The 19,273-nt window shown below is 27.9% G+C and overlaps 2 protein-coding genes and 1 non-coding gene across 6 annotated transcripts; 2 read left to right on the top strand and 1 right to left on the bottom strand.

The window, feature by feature from the left end:
* Positions 1 to 1,190: 1,190 nt before the first annotated feature.
* Positions 1,191 to 4,873, top strand: LOC100748631 (protein fem-1 homolog B). Of its 2 annotated transcripts, XM_003486250.4 has the most exons (9): positions 1,533 to 2,081; positions 2,170 to 2,510; positions 2,578 to 2,738; positions 2,830 to 2,990; positions 3,074 to 3,217; positions 3,289 to 3,518; positions 3,731 to 3,847; positions 3,928 to 4,034; positions 4,120 to 4,873. In XM_003486250.4, exons 1-9 carry the CDS (start codon positions 1,533 to 1,535, stop codon positions 4,275 to 4,277), a joined length of 1,968 nt encoding a protein of 655 aa, XP_003486298.1. In that variant the 3' UTR covers positions 4,278 to 4,873. The 2 variants fall into 2 exon arrangements, 1 of the variants encoding a protein (XP_003486298.1); XR_001102833.3 differs by lacking the exon at positions 4,120 to 4,873 and having other exon boundaries at positions 1,191 to 2,081; positions 3,649 to 3,847.
* A 1,114-nt stretch (positions 4,874 to 5,987) lies between these two features.
* On the bottom strand, positions 5,988 to 16,889 carry LOC100748513 (ectopic P granules protein 5 homolog). 3 transcript variants are annotated; one of them, XM_012394855.3, is made up of 30 exons: positions 16,490 to 16,887; positions 15,913 to 16,149; positions 14,638 to 15,837; positions 14,159 to 14,560; positions 13,848 to 14,070; positions 13,589 to 13,761; positions 13,381 to 13,521; positions 13,153 to 13,313; positions 12,944 to 13,073; positions 12,322 to 12,866; positions 12,073 to 12,250; positions 11,847 to 11,870; positions 11,463 to 11,690; positions 11,218 to 11,381; positions 10,943 to 11,125; positions 10,751 to 10,874; positions 10,159 to 10,677; positions 9,951 to 10,093; positions 9,666 to 9,843; positions 9,394 to 9,591; positions 9,187 to 9,318; positions 8,868 to 9,101; positions 8,587 to 8,770; positions 7,948 to 8,507; positions 7,656 to 7,825; positions 7,370 to 7,578; positions 7,033 to 7,278; positions 6,752 to 6,968; positions 6,472 to 6,681; positions 5,988 to 6,389 (listed from the first exon to the last, which is right to left on the bottom strand). In XM_012394855.3, exons 1-30 carry the CDS (start codon positions 16,511 to 16,513, stop codon positions 6,038 to 6,040), a joined length of 7,689 nt encoding a protein of 2,562 aa, XP_012250278.1. In that variant the 5' UTR covers positions 16,514 to 16,887; the 3' UTR covers positions 5,988 to 6,037. The 3 variants fall into 3 exon arrangements, with proteins under 3 accessions (XP_012250278.1, XP_003486297.1, XP_033174423.1); XM_003486249.4 differs by lacking the exon at positions 11,847 to 11,870; XM_033318532.1 differs by lacking the exons at positions 5,988 to 6,389; positions 6,472 to 6,681; positions 6,752 to 6,968; positions 7,033 to 7,278 and having other exon boundaries at positions 7,531 to 7,578; positions 7,664 to 7,825; positions 16,490 to 16,889.
* A 957-nt stretch (positions 16,890 to 17,846) lies between these two features.
* On the top strand, positions 17,847 to 17,919 carry TRNAR-UCU. Its single transcript has one exon. It is a non-coding gene; the product is annotated as a tRNA-Arg (tRNA).
* The last annotated feature ends 1,354 nt before the right edge of the window (positions 17,920 to 19,273 follow it).

Below are 19,273 nucleotides of genomic sequence, written 5' to 3'. Positions count from 1 at the left end.
AGCCATACCATCTTTAGCAGCATAATAAACACGCGTTAAAAATAGTTGTGATATTTGCGTTGAATCTTCATTTAATTTAATATTTTCCATTTTGTGTAATATTTTCTTTCTAAGTTCCTTTTAGACGTTAAGCGTGATATAAAAATAGATTTATACTAATATTCTTTTCTTATTGAAATTTGTCGATGTCATTCTAACCTCGAAACTTTCATAATATACATACATACAATAAATTATAAGAAAACCAGAAAATTTTTCCGACAATATATAATAGTACACTGATAATCTTGTATAACAACAACGTTCAATATTAGTTATAATCTTGTTTACTACTATTACAATCACTTTTACTTTTACAACTGCTTAATAATTATTTTCAGACTTTCAATACATATTACACTATGCAAGTTCTATTTTAAAATCATCTTTACTTCATTTTTAAAATGAAAATTGAAATATACACATTTATTTTTTTATTCACCTACATAATAATTGACACTTTGTATCAATTACGATAAAATTTAAAAAATAAACAAACAATACATTAATTTTAAAATATACGAAAAATTTCATTTATCAAAGTTTGCAATTTATTACAAGATTTAAATATTACATATATATATATATATATATATATATATATATATATATATATATATATATATATATATATATATATATATATATATATATATATATATATATATATATATATATATATATATATATATATATATATATATATATATATATATATATATATATATATATATATATATATATATATATATATATATATATATATATATATATATATATATATATATATATATATATATATATATATATATATATATATATATATATATATATATATATATATATATATATATATATATATATATATATATATATATATATATATATATATATATATATATATATATATATATATATATATATATATATATATATATATATATATATATATATATATATATATATATATGTAATATTTAAATCTTGTAATAAATTGCAAACTTTGATAAATGAAATTTTTCGTATATTTTAAAATTAATGTATTGTTTGTTTATTTTTTAAATTTTATCGTAATTGATACAAAGTGTCAATTATTATGTAGGTGAATAAAAAAATAAATGTGTATATTTCAATTTTCATTTTAAAAATGAAGTAAAGATGATTTTAAAATAGAACTTGCATAGTGTAATATGTATTGAAAGTCTGAAAATAATTATTAAGCAGTTGTAAAAGTAAAAGTGATTGTAATAGTAGTAAACAAGATTATAACTAATATTGAACGTTGTTGTTATACAAGATTATCAGTGTACTATTATATATTGTCGGAAAAATTTTCTGGTTTTCTTATAATTTATTGTATGTATGTATATTATGAAAGTTTCGAGGTTAGAATGACATCGACAAATTTCAATAAGAAAAGAATATTAGTATAAATCTATTTTTATATCACGCTTAACGTCTAAAAGGAACTTAGAAAGAAAATATTACACAAAATGGAAAATATTAAATTAAATGAAGATTCAACGCAAATATCACAACTATTTTTAACGCGTGTTTATTATGCTGCTAAAGATGGTATGGCTATTATTCTTTATAATCTTCTCAGTAGCAAAGATGCTAAACTGGTAAATGTTGTGATTAATCAAAAAGTATTGGAAGAAGATGGTCAGCATTGTACACCATTAATAATAGCTGCACGATATGGCCGTGATAAAGTAGTTAAAATATTACTTGATAAATTTAAGCCTGATTTGGAACAGGAAGGAACAGTTAAATTTGATGGATATGTTATTGAAAAGGCAACTGCTCTATGGTGTGCTGCTGGTGCAGGACATTTGACAGTTGTGAAGATACTAGTAAAAGCTGGTGCCAATGTTAATCACCCTACTAAAAGCTTATCTACCCCTTTGAGGGCAGCTTGTTTTGATGGACGATTAGATATTGTCAAATATTTAATAGAACATAATGCAGATATAAATATTTTTAATCAGTTCAATAATACATGTTTAATGATTGCTGCACATAAGGGTCATTTAGATATAGTAAGTATAACATTATAACTTGAATAATATAAAATTATTTATTTAACTTATAATGTCAATTTCAGCAATTTTATTATATTTACAACAGGTGACTTTTCTTTTGCAAAAAGGTGCAAATCCAAATGAAAAAGCAAATTGTGATACAACTGCATTACATTTGGCAGCTGAACGTGGATATACTAATATAATATCTGAGTTATTGAAATATGGGACAAATATGACAAAGAATGTTAGAGGAATGACACCATTAATAGCAGCAGCAGAAAGAACTAGGGCAGAAGTCGTAGAATATTTAATAAAATATGTAAAAGTTACTAGAGAAGAAGCAATTGAAGCATACGAGCTTCTTGGAGCTTCTTATGCCAATGATGAGCGCAATTATTGTTTAACAAAAGCTTATAAATATTTATGGAAAGCAATGAAACATAGGTAAAAAATATTTATAATTTTAGAAAAATGATATTCAGGAACAACTAGTTAATTCTTGTTGTTACAGATTCAGAGATCCAGATAATATTATTTATAAAAAATTAGGTAAAAGTATAAAAGCATATGATAATTGGAAAGAATGTGATACTCTAGAAAAATTGAAAAGTATTAGAAATAATCAAAATGCTATTCATATGGAATCATTGGTTATTCGAGAGAGGATACTAGGTTACAATTTTAATTCAATAAACATTGATAGGATAATTCTCTTTTGTTATTGTTTTTATCCTGCTTATTTTTATTATTTTATTAATATTAGGACAGCATAACCCAAAAGTGCCACATCATATTATATTCAGAGGAGCAGTTTTTGCAGATAGTGCTAGATTTGATAGATGTATAGATCTCTGGCTTCATGCTTTATATTTGAAGCAACTGAACAATATACCAGTTGTAAAAGATCTTTTAAGGTTTGCGCAGGTATTTATCCACTAAATGATCCGATTAAACAATTTTATATATTCCCTATAATTCGTTCTATTTTTTTTAAATCTTATTTGTAGGTATTTTCACAAATGATACATGTAGGAGTAGATCTTGAGTTTTCTCAAGTCTTGAATGTTTTAGAAGCTTGTGTAACAGAACTTACTCGTAATAAATCTAAACTCAACAATCCTGATTCTGAGGAAGATATAGAACAACATATTGTAAGCTAAAAAATTGATTTATGTGTTGAATTATATATTATGAAATAACTTTCTTAAATTAAAAATTGCAGGAGGAGATGGAATCAAATATTACAACTACATTGTATATATTAACGATTTTAACAAAACTTTTAACATTGAATGAGAGTAAATATGAAGAACAAGATAAAAATAAGGCATATCAATTAGTTCATAAACTCTGTGCTCTACAATTACGTTTAAAGGATGGCCAGACATTACTGCATCTTGCCGTAAATGCTGCCACTCTAGTGGATGATTTCCATACTAACCATGTCTGCAAGTATGTTTATAAGTCTCTTTTTTTAAAGTAAAGTATCATGGTGAAATTTGATAGATAAATGGAGTTTAGTTTTGCTCATATTAGATAATGTTAATAAAGTATTATTAACACTCTTTTTTTATTATTTTAGTTTCAAAATGAAAAGAAATCTGAAATTTACTTTTTGTTCTTTATACAATATGTATAAATACAATATTGCGAACGTCTTACAGATTTCCTTGCGCTGCAACGACTAAGCTACTTATATGTTGTGGTGCTGATGTAAATGCAATGGACAATGAAAGGAATACACCATTACATATTATTGTTAGTTATAGGGAACCTGTTAGGTACAGTTAGCTACATTGTTTTATTAAGCCAAATCTTTTTTAGTGAAAAATGTTTTTATAATATATCTGAAACCTTGCAGTGATTTTATGACTCTTCATTCCATTATCATGGATCTTATAGAAGCTGGAGCGCATATGGATACAGTTAATAGTAATGGGAAAACTCCGTATGATGCTGTCGCTACAGGTCTGTTTAAATAAATTTGAAAAATAATATAAAATATTTAAAAATAAGACTTTTTACATAATATATTGATCTTATCTTTATACAGGTGTAGCAGAAATAATACTAAGGACTCAAACTAAATTATCATTAAAGTGTATGGCTGCAAAAGTCGTGAACACTTACAATTTGTCATATTATGGAAATGTACCACGTTCTTTGGAAAGTTTTATTGAACTTCATGGACCAGGTCCTAATCAGGGTTAGAAAAAGTTATTAATAAGCAGCATATTACATAGATAATTGTGTTAAGTGTAATCAATTTAAATTATTTATTCTTGATGCTGTGAACTTTTTGAGAGTGTACAAAACATTTAAGATATTTAGAAAAAATTTAGTATATTTGTAAATTGATTAATAATGAGATTTTTATGAATGATGTAAAAGTATCCTTTCTATTATGTAGATGCAGATAACGAATTTTTTGTAAGAAAAACATTGTATATTTTTAATGAGCAAAGTCAAAGTTAACTAGTTATTAACTTAATAAGTTCCAAATGGAAGGAAACATTACATTTAGCAATGTTATTTTTTATTTATTGCATGATAGAAAATTGAACAGATAAGTTACTTGCAACATATGATGAAATTCTTTTATATCTTTTTTATTTTATTTAACTATACTTGTCAACGACCTTCCTCTATGTAATAGTATTATTAATTAGTAATTGAAAAGAAAACAACACATTTATGAAATAGAAGTAATACAATTTGTCCACAAAATATAACTAACTTGCTATTATATTACAAATTTTAATTCAATGTATAATGATCTGAATAAATAATATAGTATTAATGCGATACATTTATGGTGTTTAGGAATAAGTGTTTAGATATAGGGTTTGTAAATTTTTATACATGCATTTCGTAGGTTAGAACGAATGTAGAAAGAAAGAAAAGCTAAGGATTTAATTCAGAAGACTCAGTCACAAAGGTTCATAAATTAATCTTCTTAATGTGTTTTCTTTACTAATGAAAATTTGTTCGATTTATGGACAGTATTCCTATTATCACTACGTAGTGATGAAAAAATGGAACTAATCGTCATTGCTGCTTTTGCCGCATTCTCGCTTTCCTTGCCTCACTCGGTACATATGTTACACTCTTTATATGATACGAGTACACATAGCCGTTCTTATCGCAACTATTGTGTGCCTTGGCTGCGGATAAGCCATGTGCTACCATCTATTGAAGACGGAAGCAACAGCAACTTGGCGCTTGTACGAATAGATAACAACACATGGCTTGTTCGTAGGCAAAGAACGCAATATTGAGCGATAAACATAGCGATAGGACTAGCTCCACTTTCTCATCGCTACGGGATGATAGTGTTTCGAAAATTTATTCTATTTGCTGTTTCTTTGTAAGGCTGACTAAGCTTCTAGACCAGAAATGTAACTGAAGTTCATTTAATAAATAAATAAATAGCAAATCGAACAAATCTTCATTAGTGAAAAAAGCTAATTAAGAGAATTAATTTGTGAACTTCTGTACTTTCATTTTTCAGATGAGACTCAGTATATTTTTATACTCCACTTGACGCGTAAAATGCATGTATAAAGATTTATAAATTAATAAACTTTAATTTATCAATTTAATATTCTATTTTTAATCATAAAATTATCATATAATTAAAATACTTAAATACATAGATCTGTTACAGACATATTAATTTTATGCGTATATAAACATAATACATACATACAAATTGTTATATACACATATGTAATTTTTATGCTTAAATAATCATTAATACATAATGATTTAGATAATCAGCAATAGATATAATCAAATATCTATGACTAGATTTATGAGGAATTTATGAAGTTTACAAAACTTCTTTACAATATTTATGCAAAAGATGGACTGCTTTAAATTTTTATACAATAAAAAATAATAAATATAAACTAATGAATATAAAATTACAATTGGCCATTTTCATTCTAATTTGGTCAAAAAATATTACATTAATCTATCAAAACATGCAAATACCTTTGATTATAAAGCTCTGTTGTCAATACACCTAGAATAACTGTTGCATTGTGCAAAGAATTAGCAGGATTCCTAATTAATTTAATAGATCGTTCTATGTCTCCTGTAAGCGTTACATATTGTTTATTCAATAAAAGTCCTTCTAAAGCCTGCATAGCTTTAATAGCTTCTGTACTAGGTCGGATTTCCAATACATTTGATTCATATGTTTTTGATGATGCCACTCCAGGGGAATCAGGTGTAAATCTTACTATTTGTTGATCTGATTTTGATTCAGGTAATTGAGCTAAACAATACACTCCTATCACGCGACTTAAAAATTTGCACCTATATAAATATAAAAGAAATTTTATACAAGATAGAATAACATATATGTTAATATTTTATGTAATAAAATTGTTTAATTTACCTTATTGACAGATTGGAATTTTTTTTAAGGCCAATAGCTCCTAATATCCCCCATCCCTGTGCACTATCATCAGCAATCGTTAATAACGAACGTGCTAGGCCTTTAAGAGCTCTAGCAGCAGTTTTAGTATTTTTATTATATTGACATTGTCTATATGCTAATTCACAAGTTTTAGCCCAAAAAAGAGGTAATTTTTCTTCATTTATATTCCTAAAAAAAAAAATATTAAATTAAATGTAGGCATACTGTAATGTAGAAATTTTTAATAATTTACACTTACGTTGGCTTAATAGCAGAAATCCAGTCAACTAAATTTATAAGAAGCACTCCTTCTTCTCTAATGTCTTGACATAATGGAAGTCGCTTAAGTAAAATAAAGTACAAAGTAAGAAGCTTTCCCTCAGAAATTAAAAATGTCTCCAATGGTGGTCGTCGAGGTATTACTGATTGGAAAATTGTTAAAACTGAAGCCCAAGTTGGTGAAACTTCTTCAGATGCTGCCATACAAATCAAAATGTTAAAAAATGTATAACTGACTATACTCATATTTATTTTACATACAATTAAATTTAAAATATGATTCTAATGCAGCCTCCATTAACTCTCCAAGTATAGTTGGTGAAGTAACTGTTGTTCCAACAACTTTAAGTATACTCATAAGAATTGGATTGTTAGCTGTTCTTTTTGAAAGCCACAATGTCCAGCTAGTGCGAAGATGTTCCATGAGAACCCCATGTTGATTCATAACACAGAATAATTCAGTAATTAGTGAACTTGCTTCTGTAATTTGTTGGGATTCTGGAACAGCTAAAGATTTTTATTTTTTGTTTTAATTGTACTTCTTTAATAATTCTAGATATATGCAATAATTTAAATTATATAGATGTGTCATATTTACTGTTTATGATAATAGCTTCCATATCATCTAGCATTTTTGATAATGTATTGTTGAATACTTTTGGATTTGTAGATAATAAAGGTTTGTATCGTGTTGTACAAGCAATTAATAATTTTATCGTAAAGTGTATATATAGCTGTCTCTTTCTTACTATAGCTGGGTAAAGATGACCTACAACAGGATCATAGCCTGCTGCCACCTTTAACAAACTATTACATCATATTTATTACAGAATATGTAATTTGTAAATAAAATTAAGATAATAAAATAAAATTATTATACATACTTATGTACAGCAACATCTATAGGATGGCATTGCTCATTGTAAGAATAGAGAACAACTCTTGAATCACAGTTCATGGCATGCCAACGAATTATTGGATCATAGGCAGATGCATCTAATAAATGCCAAGAAAGTTTTTCAGTATCCATAATTAACTGAATTACTTTATCAGTCTGAAATATATTGTTAATACATTAACGTATTCTTAAGCTGATATTGATCATTTTATTAATTATTTGAGTTTAAGACCTCTGCATATATGAATACAAAGACTGTGAAGAATATAATTAATTACCTGTCTAACGTTTGGTTCAGTAGATAATTTTACCAATAGATTTAATAAACAAACATGCATTCTCGCTATGAGAGTTAATGGATGTGATGCTAATAAGTCATTTATCCAAAGTGGCCAGTTTACACATGTAAACACGCTTCCCAGGAATAAGTGACTATCTGGTAAATTTTGATCAATTACTTTTGCCATCAATTCCACATCATTTACAGATGGATAGAAACGATCCCATGGCAATGATAAAAAGTTGCCATGAATAACATTCAGAATATGATCTTTAACTGAATCATGTGCAAAATTGGTAACATAAAACTGCCAGATGAAACAGAGTATCTTGTTAGATGCTGGCAAAATATCGATAATAAAACGAACACATTCAACAAACATTGCTACAAATTTGTTAGCATATGGACCATCTGTTACAATCCATGGTAATAAAACAGATCGATCATCTGTAAGTTGTTGAATCCATGCGGCAGCTGGTTCTCTTAAATCTTGTGTCCGATACGGTGCAACCCAAGGTGAATACATTTCACTTAAGACAGGCCATATTTTCTCACACACTTTAAATACAATAATTATAAAATACAATAATTATATTTATTACAAATATCATACATGATGTATGGTTGAAATACTTACATTGGTCTCCTAATGAACCTCTATCAGATTGAAGAGTAAGTGCAACAAGAGCATGACCTACCATACCAAGAAATGTACTTAAAGGTTCATTGTAGATTCTATATTTTGGATATAATCCATAAAGACCATATTTTAAACGTTCTTGCGTAAAATGTCTTTTTAATAATATAGCTGTATCATATATCTGTAATAAAATATAGAATATATGTTTATTTCAAATTTACGTAAAAAATTCCGAATTAGAAATAAGTGTAAAATATTGTATGCTTGAAAACACAAACCTCTTGTCGAGAAAGAAGTTTTTGCTCAGTAGCATAATGACGAATTTCATCCCTAATTTTAGAATAACTTGGAAACGCATTTTTTGATTTACCGCTGAGTGCTCCTAGTAAATCTCGCCAAACATCTAGTGATAAATCTTGCCTTTCACTATTTTTTAATACAACACTCAGAACTTCACCATAATGTTCTGGGAATTCATGTAATAATACAAGTCGGAGATGATTCCTAAATAACTATAAAAAAATGTTTATCAAACAAAACATGTTATAAAAATTCTTTGTAATACATGTAATCATAAAATATGAAATTTATAAATACCTCATGTAGTACCAGTTTCGTTTCATCTGGATTAAGACCCATATCACAAAGAGCTCTAAATATTAAGTGTATGAACGTTGATCGCTCGCTTAATCTTGGACGCTTATAATTTAACCAGATTCCCACATCAAACTAAAGGGAAAATAAAAGTAAAGATTATGATATTTATGTAAACATATAAAAATAAAAAAATAGAAAATAACCTACTTTTGATAATAATACAAAACAAAGATCGACTTTTGTACTCATAGAAAATTCTACAACAGTGTGATACATTTGTAAAAATGCTGAAGCACTACCAGCAACAGGTGTAAAATAAGGTCCAAGTAAACCACCAAGGTTTGGTTTCTGCATAATAGTGCTTAATAATTGTGGACCTTGAGTTTCTTCTCCACTAATAAATATCTATTAGAATTGATATTACATATTAATAATTCACCTATTAAAATTATTTCTCTTAATTTTACAATTATACGGACCTGCCCTAATCTTTCTAAATAAGTAGTCATAAGTTGTTTTGTTATTGGGCAAATTGATGCTTCTTCTGTATAATGGTCTATAAAACAATAAAATAATTTAACTCCACTTTCTCGAATTTTGTACAATGCCGTTGTGTTTTCATTTGTTCGATTTACAACTATTTCATGTTCCAACATTCTAAAACGAATAATAATATATTTACATATTTAATTCATATATATATATTAATGTAAATTTCAAGTCATTATTATATATCTTAAAGATATAATATGTATTATACACACCCAATTAAATGGTCTAGAAAAACAGATATGGAAATAAGCATATGTGATGGCGGCAGAGTAGCTTTTATCAACAAATTTTCATATTCAGCTCTATTTTGTGTTATCATGTGATCAATAGGATCACTCATGTGAGCTTCAGGTACCTAAATATTACAATGTTGTATAAATAATTTTATATTTAAAATTAGAAGAACATTATTGTTTTTACCTTAATTGTAATTACTGCTGGACCAGCGCAGTGCACAGTAGGTGGTGTTCCTGATATAGAGTGTTTCTGATTTGGAGGTGCTGGATCACATAACGCATGTAATGTTACTTGATTCTCATTTTCTCTATAAAGTGTAGGCACTAGTTCCAAAAAGCTAGAATTCACTGCAGTATGCTCAAGAAGCATTAAATTATAAGTCTCAACATATTCTAATATTGTTTCAAAACACATTACAGCGTGTTGTATTACTAAGTCAGCATTGTATACAGTTTCTTTAGTTGCACCAATAAGATGTGTGTGCTGGTGATCATAACATGGAGAAACAGGTCTTTTATATGTGGTCAATCTTTTAAATATTCTTTGCAATGGTTCATCCATTTTAGGAGGTGAGATTGATACATTTCTACCCTTCTGATCGAAATTTTCTTGATTTCTACAGCATGTACGCTCCCATTCTTGAACTGCCATTTCTTGATTTCGCTGAACTGCCCAATAATCAATATATTCTAACCATGGCGTCTATTTAAAAAAACAATATAATCAATCATATTCTATCACACTGTATTTATAATAAACGAATTAAAATTTTTACCCAATTATCCTGAACGAGTAATATTAATTTTTGTGACATATATTGTGGAGGTAATGCTGGTAAATAAAGACCTGGTTCATGTAATCTTGGTTCTTCAAGCCACAAACTTAAAGTTTTATAAAGCCTATAAGAACAGAAATCTATCATGTTTTTCTTATAAGTCTTATATACATTACATCTAATGTTACATACTTTGCTGCATTAGAATAAAATGCTCGTCTGTCATCAGTGATTGGCACTCCATTATCTAATTCTTTTTCTCCTTTTAACTGAAAGTATGTAGTAGTATCGTGTAATCGTTTTTTTAATTTTTTTAAGTAACTTAAATTAATCATGCCTTCAAAAAATTTTTCACCAATTCCACCATGATGAACTCTGAAAAATAATTTCATTGTCATTCTTATTTCTATAAAACGTTAAATTCATACTTCTATAAAACATGTAAATTCTCTTTTTGTAAAACAAACCCTGACATTGACGGGGCTCTTGCAAGAAATAATGCAAAAAAGTTTTGCCATAAAAGAGGAAGAATAGGATGTCCTATAGGTGTATCTAGTGCTTGCTGTGACCAACGATATATAGATAATCCATTTGCTCCGAATGGTTGCATTTTTACAATTGCACAAGCTCGCTAAAAAGATATTAGATATATATATATATTTTACATTATGCAAAATTTCAAGAATTATATGAAATATTATATAAAATGTACCTTCATAGCAGAATCTAATGATATTTTAGGCTGTGCTGACAATTCCTTTAAAATCTCATGCCATAACCCAGTTTTAATTTCTCTGTTATATTGTTCAGTTAGTAGTACCTGATAAGCAACCCAAACAGATTGAGTAGATTTTCCTAAAAGACTAACAGAATTTGAAGAACCAGTTGCCCAATTTAAGAATGAGCCAAATGATGTCATCACATTGCGGTTAGACGTAGTCTGAAAATAATTCATTAAATAAATTTTTTATATCACAACCAAATTTAATACAAACATACAATATAAGTATCATATATATATTTGCATATAAATAAAATTAGATTGGTCTCATAAAAACAAATTAGCATATATTTTAAATAAAAGGAAAAACCGCACCTCATTATTTTCCTCTATGGCAAGCTAGTTAGATGGATATAATTTCTCAATCAATATAAGGTATAGAAATATTACCTCAATTAAAAGTAAAATTCAAATTTAAGTTAAATACATTATAACAACATATTAAAGGAATAAGTATAATGTAATTTGTTAAATTGTTTAAAACCGATATTTTAATATTTCTAATTATTTAACGTAATTAAAACTGCAATAAAGATCTTACAGAGAAAAGATTCTGAAACATATGATCCATTATTGATTTTGCATCCACATGAAAAAATGCAGCACTGATGACTATATCCATTAGATACATTACGCTTTGGTCTTTATTCCAATCTGGTATAAGTACAAGTACATTTAACCATAGGTATACAAAATCTTTTGGTGTCTGCAAACGATATCTATAACAAATTATGTCATCTTGTAAATAAAATATTATTGTCCAGTATCAGTATTCAACATGTTTACTTACTTTTTGTAATTATATAAATGTGAGTGTATCATATTTGAAAATTGTTTCAATATTGTTCCTGGAAAGTCGGCTGTTATAAGGCTTTTAGCGACTTTCATATAAGATCTATCGGCCGCAATTAGAGAAATAACAAGACTAATAAATTTATCATTCTTAAATAATGAATCCATACATCCCAAAAATAAAGGTATTATATGATGTAAACATATAAGCACTTGTTCGTATTTACAATGATATTGTAATATTTCTAATTGGGCAAATCCTTTGGAACATATCAAAGGTATAGAATGGCCCCATAACGTCATGATTGTTGCCACGTAACATGCAATAGGTTGCTTTTCTAATGTACCAGTGACCAAAATTTCCAAGCATGAATCAGAGTCCATGTCTGGTACATGAGCAAATGCTGCAGTGAGGTTCGAAAGTGCATAATGACAAAGTGTCTCACTTTGATCAAGTTGGTGTAATCTAAGCTTAGAAATCATATCCCATGCCCATAATGAAAAAATATGTTCAGCAGTTTGAGGTCTTATCATTGTTGAAACCTGTAAATTTTAATATAACATAAATATCAAGATTGATTTCATTAAATAAGTATTGGCGTGGAATCTTCACATTATACCTGTTTAACACCTTCTACCAATAAAGAGGCATTTTGGACAGAAGAATCAGGTACATATTTCATGGTGAGCTCAACAGTTAATAATGCTATGCGTCTATGTAAATCAATAGGAAGATATAAGTTACCACTTCTGTAACAGACATAGAAATTAAACTATCATTATATATTAAATAAACAAACTTTAGTTCAGTTAAAAATTATATTCTTACTCATTAAATCCCCAATTTAAGTTAGTAAGAATTAAACGGGCTAACTGATTCTCAGTCGATGTTAATGAATATTGATTCAACCATGTAGAAAGAATAACTATATCTTTTTCATGTGGTACCCATTTGTGTAATTTTAAGTCAGTAAATAAATATAAACTTAGCTAAAATTAATAAAATTACATTTAGACATATTTATTTATAGAAGCATGTAATAACATTTTTTCATACCTTCCCAGCTGATACAAAATTATCTCGTAACTTCAGTAAGATATCTGATAGCAATGAAGGATATTTATTTGTTAAATTTGACAGAAGAGATCTAGCATCTTTTGAGCAAGAATCTTGTGTTTTTTCACTAAGAAATCCTATCTGTAAATTATTCTTATGTTTAAATATCTAAAAATTATACATATATGATACAGATAATAATACATACTTGAAACAAATCTATTGTCGTTGTTCTTACAAAATCATAATCCTTATCGGTCCTTGCCAAAGCCATATTAGCAAAGGTTGTTAAAAGAAAATATGATTCATCTCCTGGCATGTTACTTAACTTTTCTTCAAATTTTGCACGAAGTTGTGAAGAATTTAATTCATTTATCCAATCTGTAACGTTAATAACATAACATTATATTATCAACAGTCAATTTTAAAAATATTCATATTGTTCTTATTGCAGAATTATAACATACCATAAATACATTTATTAGTAACGTACATATCTACTTGTGTACAACCAGAGTGTAAAATATAAAATATTTGCCATAAGTTATTGGATGATATTACATGATAAGGCATAGAAGCTAAATATTGCCACGCCCCCAAACGACGTGACGAAAATATGCACAAAACGGCTTTTAAAAAAAAGCAATCAAATTCAAGTTGAAGTTTTATCAATACTGATGCATGAGTATTCTGTAAGATAGAAATTCAAGAGTTAGTATTATACAAAGTAAATTCAAATTTATATATTAAAATATTTTTAACAAAGTAGTAATACTACCTGATTTTTATCGAATTCTTCCCATTGATCACTAGCATATTGCACAATATCTCTAATTAATGCACTTAGTCGTTTGGTTAATTGTCTATATCTTGGAGAATCGTATGTTTTTAAACCTTGCTTTAAAAGTCCAATAACAGTTGTAAAAAATGCAAACATTCGAAACAAATGATAATGTGTAATGTAAGTTTTGTTCTGATAATAATCATCCTTATACCGAATACATAGCACTTGTTCAAATACTTTAGTAAAAGGAATTTGATTTAGTAAAGAAATAAGGTCACTTTCAAATAGGTTTGCACCAACATTAGCTATATCTTCATCTTCCTCTCCTTCCTCATCCAACATTAGCCAAACAGTATCACCTGGACTAGATGCTGTATCTTCCAATGATTGTTGTACCTAAATTATTACCATGAATTAGTTAATTATCATTTAGTAATGATCCAAACACATGTAGTAAATTACAATACAAGTACCTGTTCAAGGAACTTATCTCTATCTTTAATAGGTAGTAGTATTACAGCCAGTATGGTTACTACATGATCTAAATATGGGTCATTTAATGGAGATACGCCTAATTTACCAAGGTCTGGATGTATAGGAACTTGAACAAAGCTATGAGCCCAATTCATTACCCCACCAGGACATCTCAAGATATGATTCAATATAAATAAATGATCTTGCCAAGTTGCTATTTTCAACAGAACTGATACTAATTTTTCAAGCCATTCTCTAGTATCTGCTACAAATTTCCCATCTTTTAATAATTTTCTTTGAAAATTAAACAATATAGTTATGCACATCCTAAGTTCCATTAGTTGTGGAATTGCTTGCGAAGAAATGTGCAGTGGTAATAGATTTACACCTTCAATACCAGAAGGAAACTCTACAAATTTATAACAAGAGTCGTAAACTCTTTGAACATACTGTTCAATTTGAAACCTGAACATTTCTGCTTCATAACAATATAATGATTGAGTGTTGTATAATAAATCTTTTATTGTTGATAAATTTCGAGTTAATGCACTAAATGCCTGCTGATTGAAACGTGCAGTGCAATATTCATGTATAGCAAAAACAGGATTTCCATCTTGACATTCTCCTGCTTCCCTAATACAGGCTTTATCTAAACACCATAATTGTTTTTGCAATTCTTTACAGGACTTTTTTAAAATTTCCAATTCATGAGAATTGATAATTAAATGATTCCTTACACGAAGATAGTTTGTTAAAAGTTGCTGAAGTTTATGTTGCTGTCTAATTGTACTACTCTTAAGTTGTACTTCAACAAATTCTGAAATAAATATATCAATCGACGCTAACTCTTTATTAACATATAATGATGCTAGTTGGCTCTCTGTGAAAGGCATAATTTCCTCAAAAGCAGTATGCGTGACATCTATTTCGTTTATGATAGAATCTGATTGATTGTTTCTTTCCTTTTCTTTCTTTTGTTTCAAATTCTTTGTTTCCCTCTCACGAGTGAAATTTTTTGAATTTGATATATTTGACGTAGCTTGAGATAAATTTGATGTTGCAGTTCCATTATTAAGAGCATCAGATGTATTATCAATTATTTCTATCATAGAAATCGATGTTGTAACTTTCTCCATATTCCCCTCTAAATTATTCAATGATGATGTCAGATCATTTCCAATTTTAACATCAATTTCATTCTAAAATTGAAAATGCATTTTGATTATTTGTAAGAAACAAAACATACTTGATTGCAGAAAATAGTATCTAAGTACTTTGATATTTGTAACTTGTGACCCTTCTGTCTCTTCCGTAGTTGTTTGGATAGATTGTTGTTCATAGAGTTCAGTGTCAATCGCAGCAGAATGTAATTCACTTTCCATATTTTCAATGCCTTCTCCCTTGGGATAATTTGTAGGAGATTCTTCGAGAAGACATTCAAACTCTTCCAATGTTGGAACATCTGGTATTTGTTGTTCTATAGAAAGTTTAGTCCTTTCCTCTTTCTTTTTCTAAAATGATATATTTATATATATAACATAACTTTCAGTTTTATGAAATAATAAATTTTATTATTTTTTATAGGTGACATATTTAAAGTGAGTGTAAAATAAGCTATGATACAAAACTATTAATAATAACAATACATATTCTAATACAATATATAATATAATTTATCTATTGCTATGTGTTACATTAATTTGACATCAATATAAATGTACAGAAAGTAAATATCCTTTTAATATTCTAACCTATATTAGCGACAAAATAATAGATTATTATTGCATACAAGTGAATCAGGTAAAAAAGTTAGAGAAAAGAGAAGAAAAGCGTCAAACAATAAATACATACCTGTCGTTGTTTTAATATTTCCATTTTATATACATATAAAATAAATTTTGTGTAAATTTCTCTTTTATATGTAAAAGTCAAATTCGTCACACAACAAGAACATATAAAATATGAAAAATGGTGTTTATGACACAATAATAAGTTTCTACGACGCTATTCTATATATTGGCATTGTATATAGAATTTAGATAGCTTTGGATACACTATGGTTTCTTGTGTAACCTATTTTTCAAAACATATTAGAATCTCAAACTGATAGTTCCCATAGTACGTTCATTCATCATATTGATTTCTCATTTAAGGGATTAATGAAATAACTTTACAATAATAAAACTTACATGGAGAATTTCTACGCACTAACCGTTGCAACATTACGGATTTACAATGTTCCGTTTCTCGACCGAGAGTTATATACAAATAAAGTGCTGCCCCACAGTGGTCAAATATGGAATTATATAGTGTACTATAAAATTACAAAATTAAAATACATATACTTTTTTTTTCATTTTTTTCAATTTCTTTACATCTGTTCCTAAATATTATTTTATGCAATTGTTATTATTTTTATTTAATATTAAACGACACTTTTTTTTTTAATTACCAAATATTTTCAAATCGTTTAGCTAATTATTATGGAAAATATTATGGAATATAATGGAATTATTATTATCTTTTAGCTATAATTATGGAAATAAAAATTAAAGATTTTATCCTTGTTTGTGGACTTATGTACATTGATTCAATTATAAATTTTAAAGAATTGAAATTCATAGGGTAATTCATAGGGTAAAATAGAGTATACATAGTTACTATTAAACACAACAATATCTCTTTATGAGCTTAATATCACATCTTTTTTATTTGATAATTCCTTGATTTATTTAATCAAGGAAATGTCAAATAGGTAATTAATCATGTTTAATATTAATTTTTCAATTAGATATATTTACGTATACGGGTGCCCCGCTTTTATCAGTATATATAAATCTACTATATGAGTATATACAGGAAGATTGTCGTAACTGATGATAAAAATTCGATGATTGTTTCTGCAAGTCAAAAGAAAACGAAAATGAAGAATAAAAAAATTGAGTTTGAGGTTTTACTTATTAATTATTGACAATTTAGAAGATTATCTAAAATATCCCTAATGCTCGACAATCTTTTTTATAGGGAATTTAATTAATGCAATTAACTGTTTCTTTAATCCTACTTTGTCATGCAATTTTGCGAAGTTATATATTAAAAAATAGTTTATAGATTGAAAATACAGTAGATTAAAGAGAATACTATAAATTAATTTTATAATAAAAATTTTCCATATACGTGTGATGTTATAGAAATTTACCGTAGCCAAGTCCCTTTGGCGCAGAGGATAGCGCGTTGGACTTCTAATCCAAAGGTCGTGGGTTCGATCCCCACAAGGGATGGTGACAACGTTTTTTTTATAATTTCTTCCTTTTGATTTGAAATTTATTTTCGCTATATTCGTGTACCAAAAACTTATACAGTGATACGTTATCTATGCTAAATATGATCTGTCACTATTTTATGCATAATGAAATGATATTGCAGACGAACAACACTATGTTAGAAGAATTTTCAGAAAGAAGAATGTTATCGAATAGAAGAATGAATGGAGAATCAAATTAGAGAGCTAACTCCAATCATAATTATTTAGAATTATAGAATAACAGATAATAATGAAACATACTGAATCCTGATAACGATGCTCTATAGTTCTCTAAGTAGTAACTCCTGTTACAAGCCAGACGTATTGATACGCAATGATGAATATGGAGCTTCTATAATATGTAGTTCTCTAAGTAGAAACTCTTTTTATTAGTTAGACACATTATACATATCTTATATGTATGCTATACCACATTGCATGATGAATTTACTAAGAACAGAAGAAGTCATACAAAATGCACCTATTTTCACCTACTAAATTTGGGTTCGATGTTTCAAGCGTCTACTCTGTGCAACCTAGAAATTAGTCGTTAAAAAATGGTAAATTACAGAAATATTACAGATGTTAGTAAGGAATTGTTAAGTTGTCCATAATTTCAAATAGAAATTAATGAAAACACGTTCAGTGGTAACACAAACAGCTACATTTTAAATTAAGTCTTAGCTTTGATATTTCTGTCCATAAATTGTTGATATATTGTTCAGAAATGATAAATTCTGCATTTCTATCCATTGGATGACTTCCTGAGCAGGTGCGACATGGAAGATTTAGACGATTTGATACATTGAAAATCTTCTCGGGAAATATAATGATAAATTTAATGCCCATAGTAGAATCAAAATAGTAGTATAGCGAACAAAGGAGTGGTTGTGCGTGAAGAAATTAGTAAAACCAATAATACTTCATCTTTTCGTCGAAAGCTTCTTTTCAACTCTGAAAACGGGTTTGAAAACGAGAATACGCAAACAGCACGTTTTATATATGAAATATATAAACTTTGTTTACTACTGTAATAAAAAAAAAAAAACAAGGAAGAAGTCCTAAAACGAAATGAGTCCTCGAGAAGAAAAACAAAATACAGTCGAATACCGGCTCATTTCAAATAAAATTCGAAAGCGAGGCGAAGATGAAGGAGTTTTTAAGTAGACAATGTTAGCCGGAAGCACAATGAATAACGACCTTGTCTGTGTTGCGATGGTAATCTGGATTGTTTTAGGTGCGTGAGAATTACCTATCAGAATAACTCGCCGGTGGAGTGATATAATGGTAGTCCGATTTCGAACCAATCGGGGACGAGATGGAAATCAATG

The sequence above is a fragment of the Bombus impatiens genome, unplaced genomic scaffold (genome assembly GCF_000188095.3).
Source record: "Bombus impatiens unplaced genomic scaffold, BIMP_2.2 scf_0102, whole genome shotgun sequence".
NCBI lineage: Eukaryota > Metazoa > Arthropoda > Insecta > Hymenoptera > Apidae > Bombus > Bombus impatiens.
The sequence above is the reverse complement of the archived record's forward strand: the minus strand, read 5'-3'. Positions and strand labels throughout refer to the sequence as shown.

What these genes read in the sequence shown, in the direction of transcription:
- LOC100748631 (XM_003486250.4), top strand. Translation starts at nt 1,533, where the DNA reads ATGGAAAATATTAAATTAAATGAAGATTCAACGCAAATATCACAACTA. An exon ending in TATTCGAGAGAGGATACTAG is followed by an intron (nt 2,739 to 2,829) that starts GTTACAATTTTA and finishes TATTAATATTAG; the next exon opens with GACAGCATAACCCAAAAGTG. An exon ending in GTATGATGCTGTCGCTACAG is followed by an intron (nt 4,035 to 4,119) that starts GTCTGTTTAAAT and finishes ATCTTTATACAG; the next exon opens with GTGTAGCAGAAATAATACTA.
- LOC100748513 (XM_012394855.3), bottom strand. Translation starts at nt 16,513, where the DNA reads ATGGAAATATTAAAACAACGACAG. An exon ending in CACAAGTTACAAATATCAAA is followed by an intron (nt 15,838 to 15,912) that starts GTACTTAGATAC and finishes TTTCAATTTTAG; the next exon opens with AATGAAATTGATGTTAAAAT. An exon ending in AGAGCCCCGTCAATGTCAGG is followed by an intron (nt 11,126 to 11,217) that starts GTTTGTTTTACA and finishes ATTATTTTTCAG; the next exon opens with AGTTCATCATGGTGGAATTG.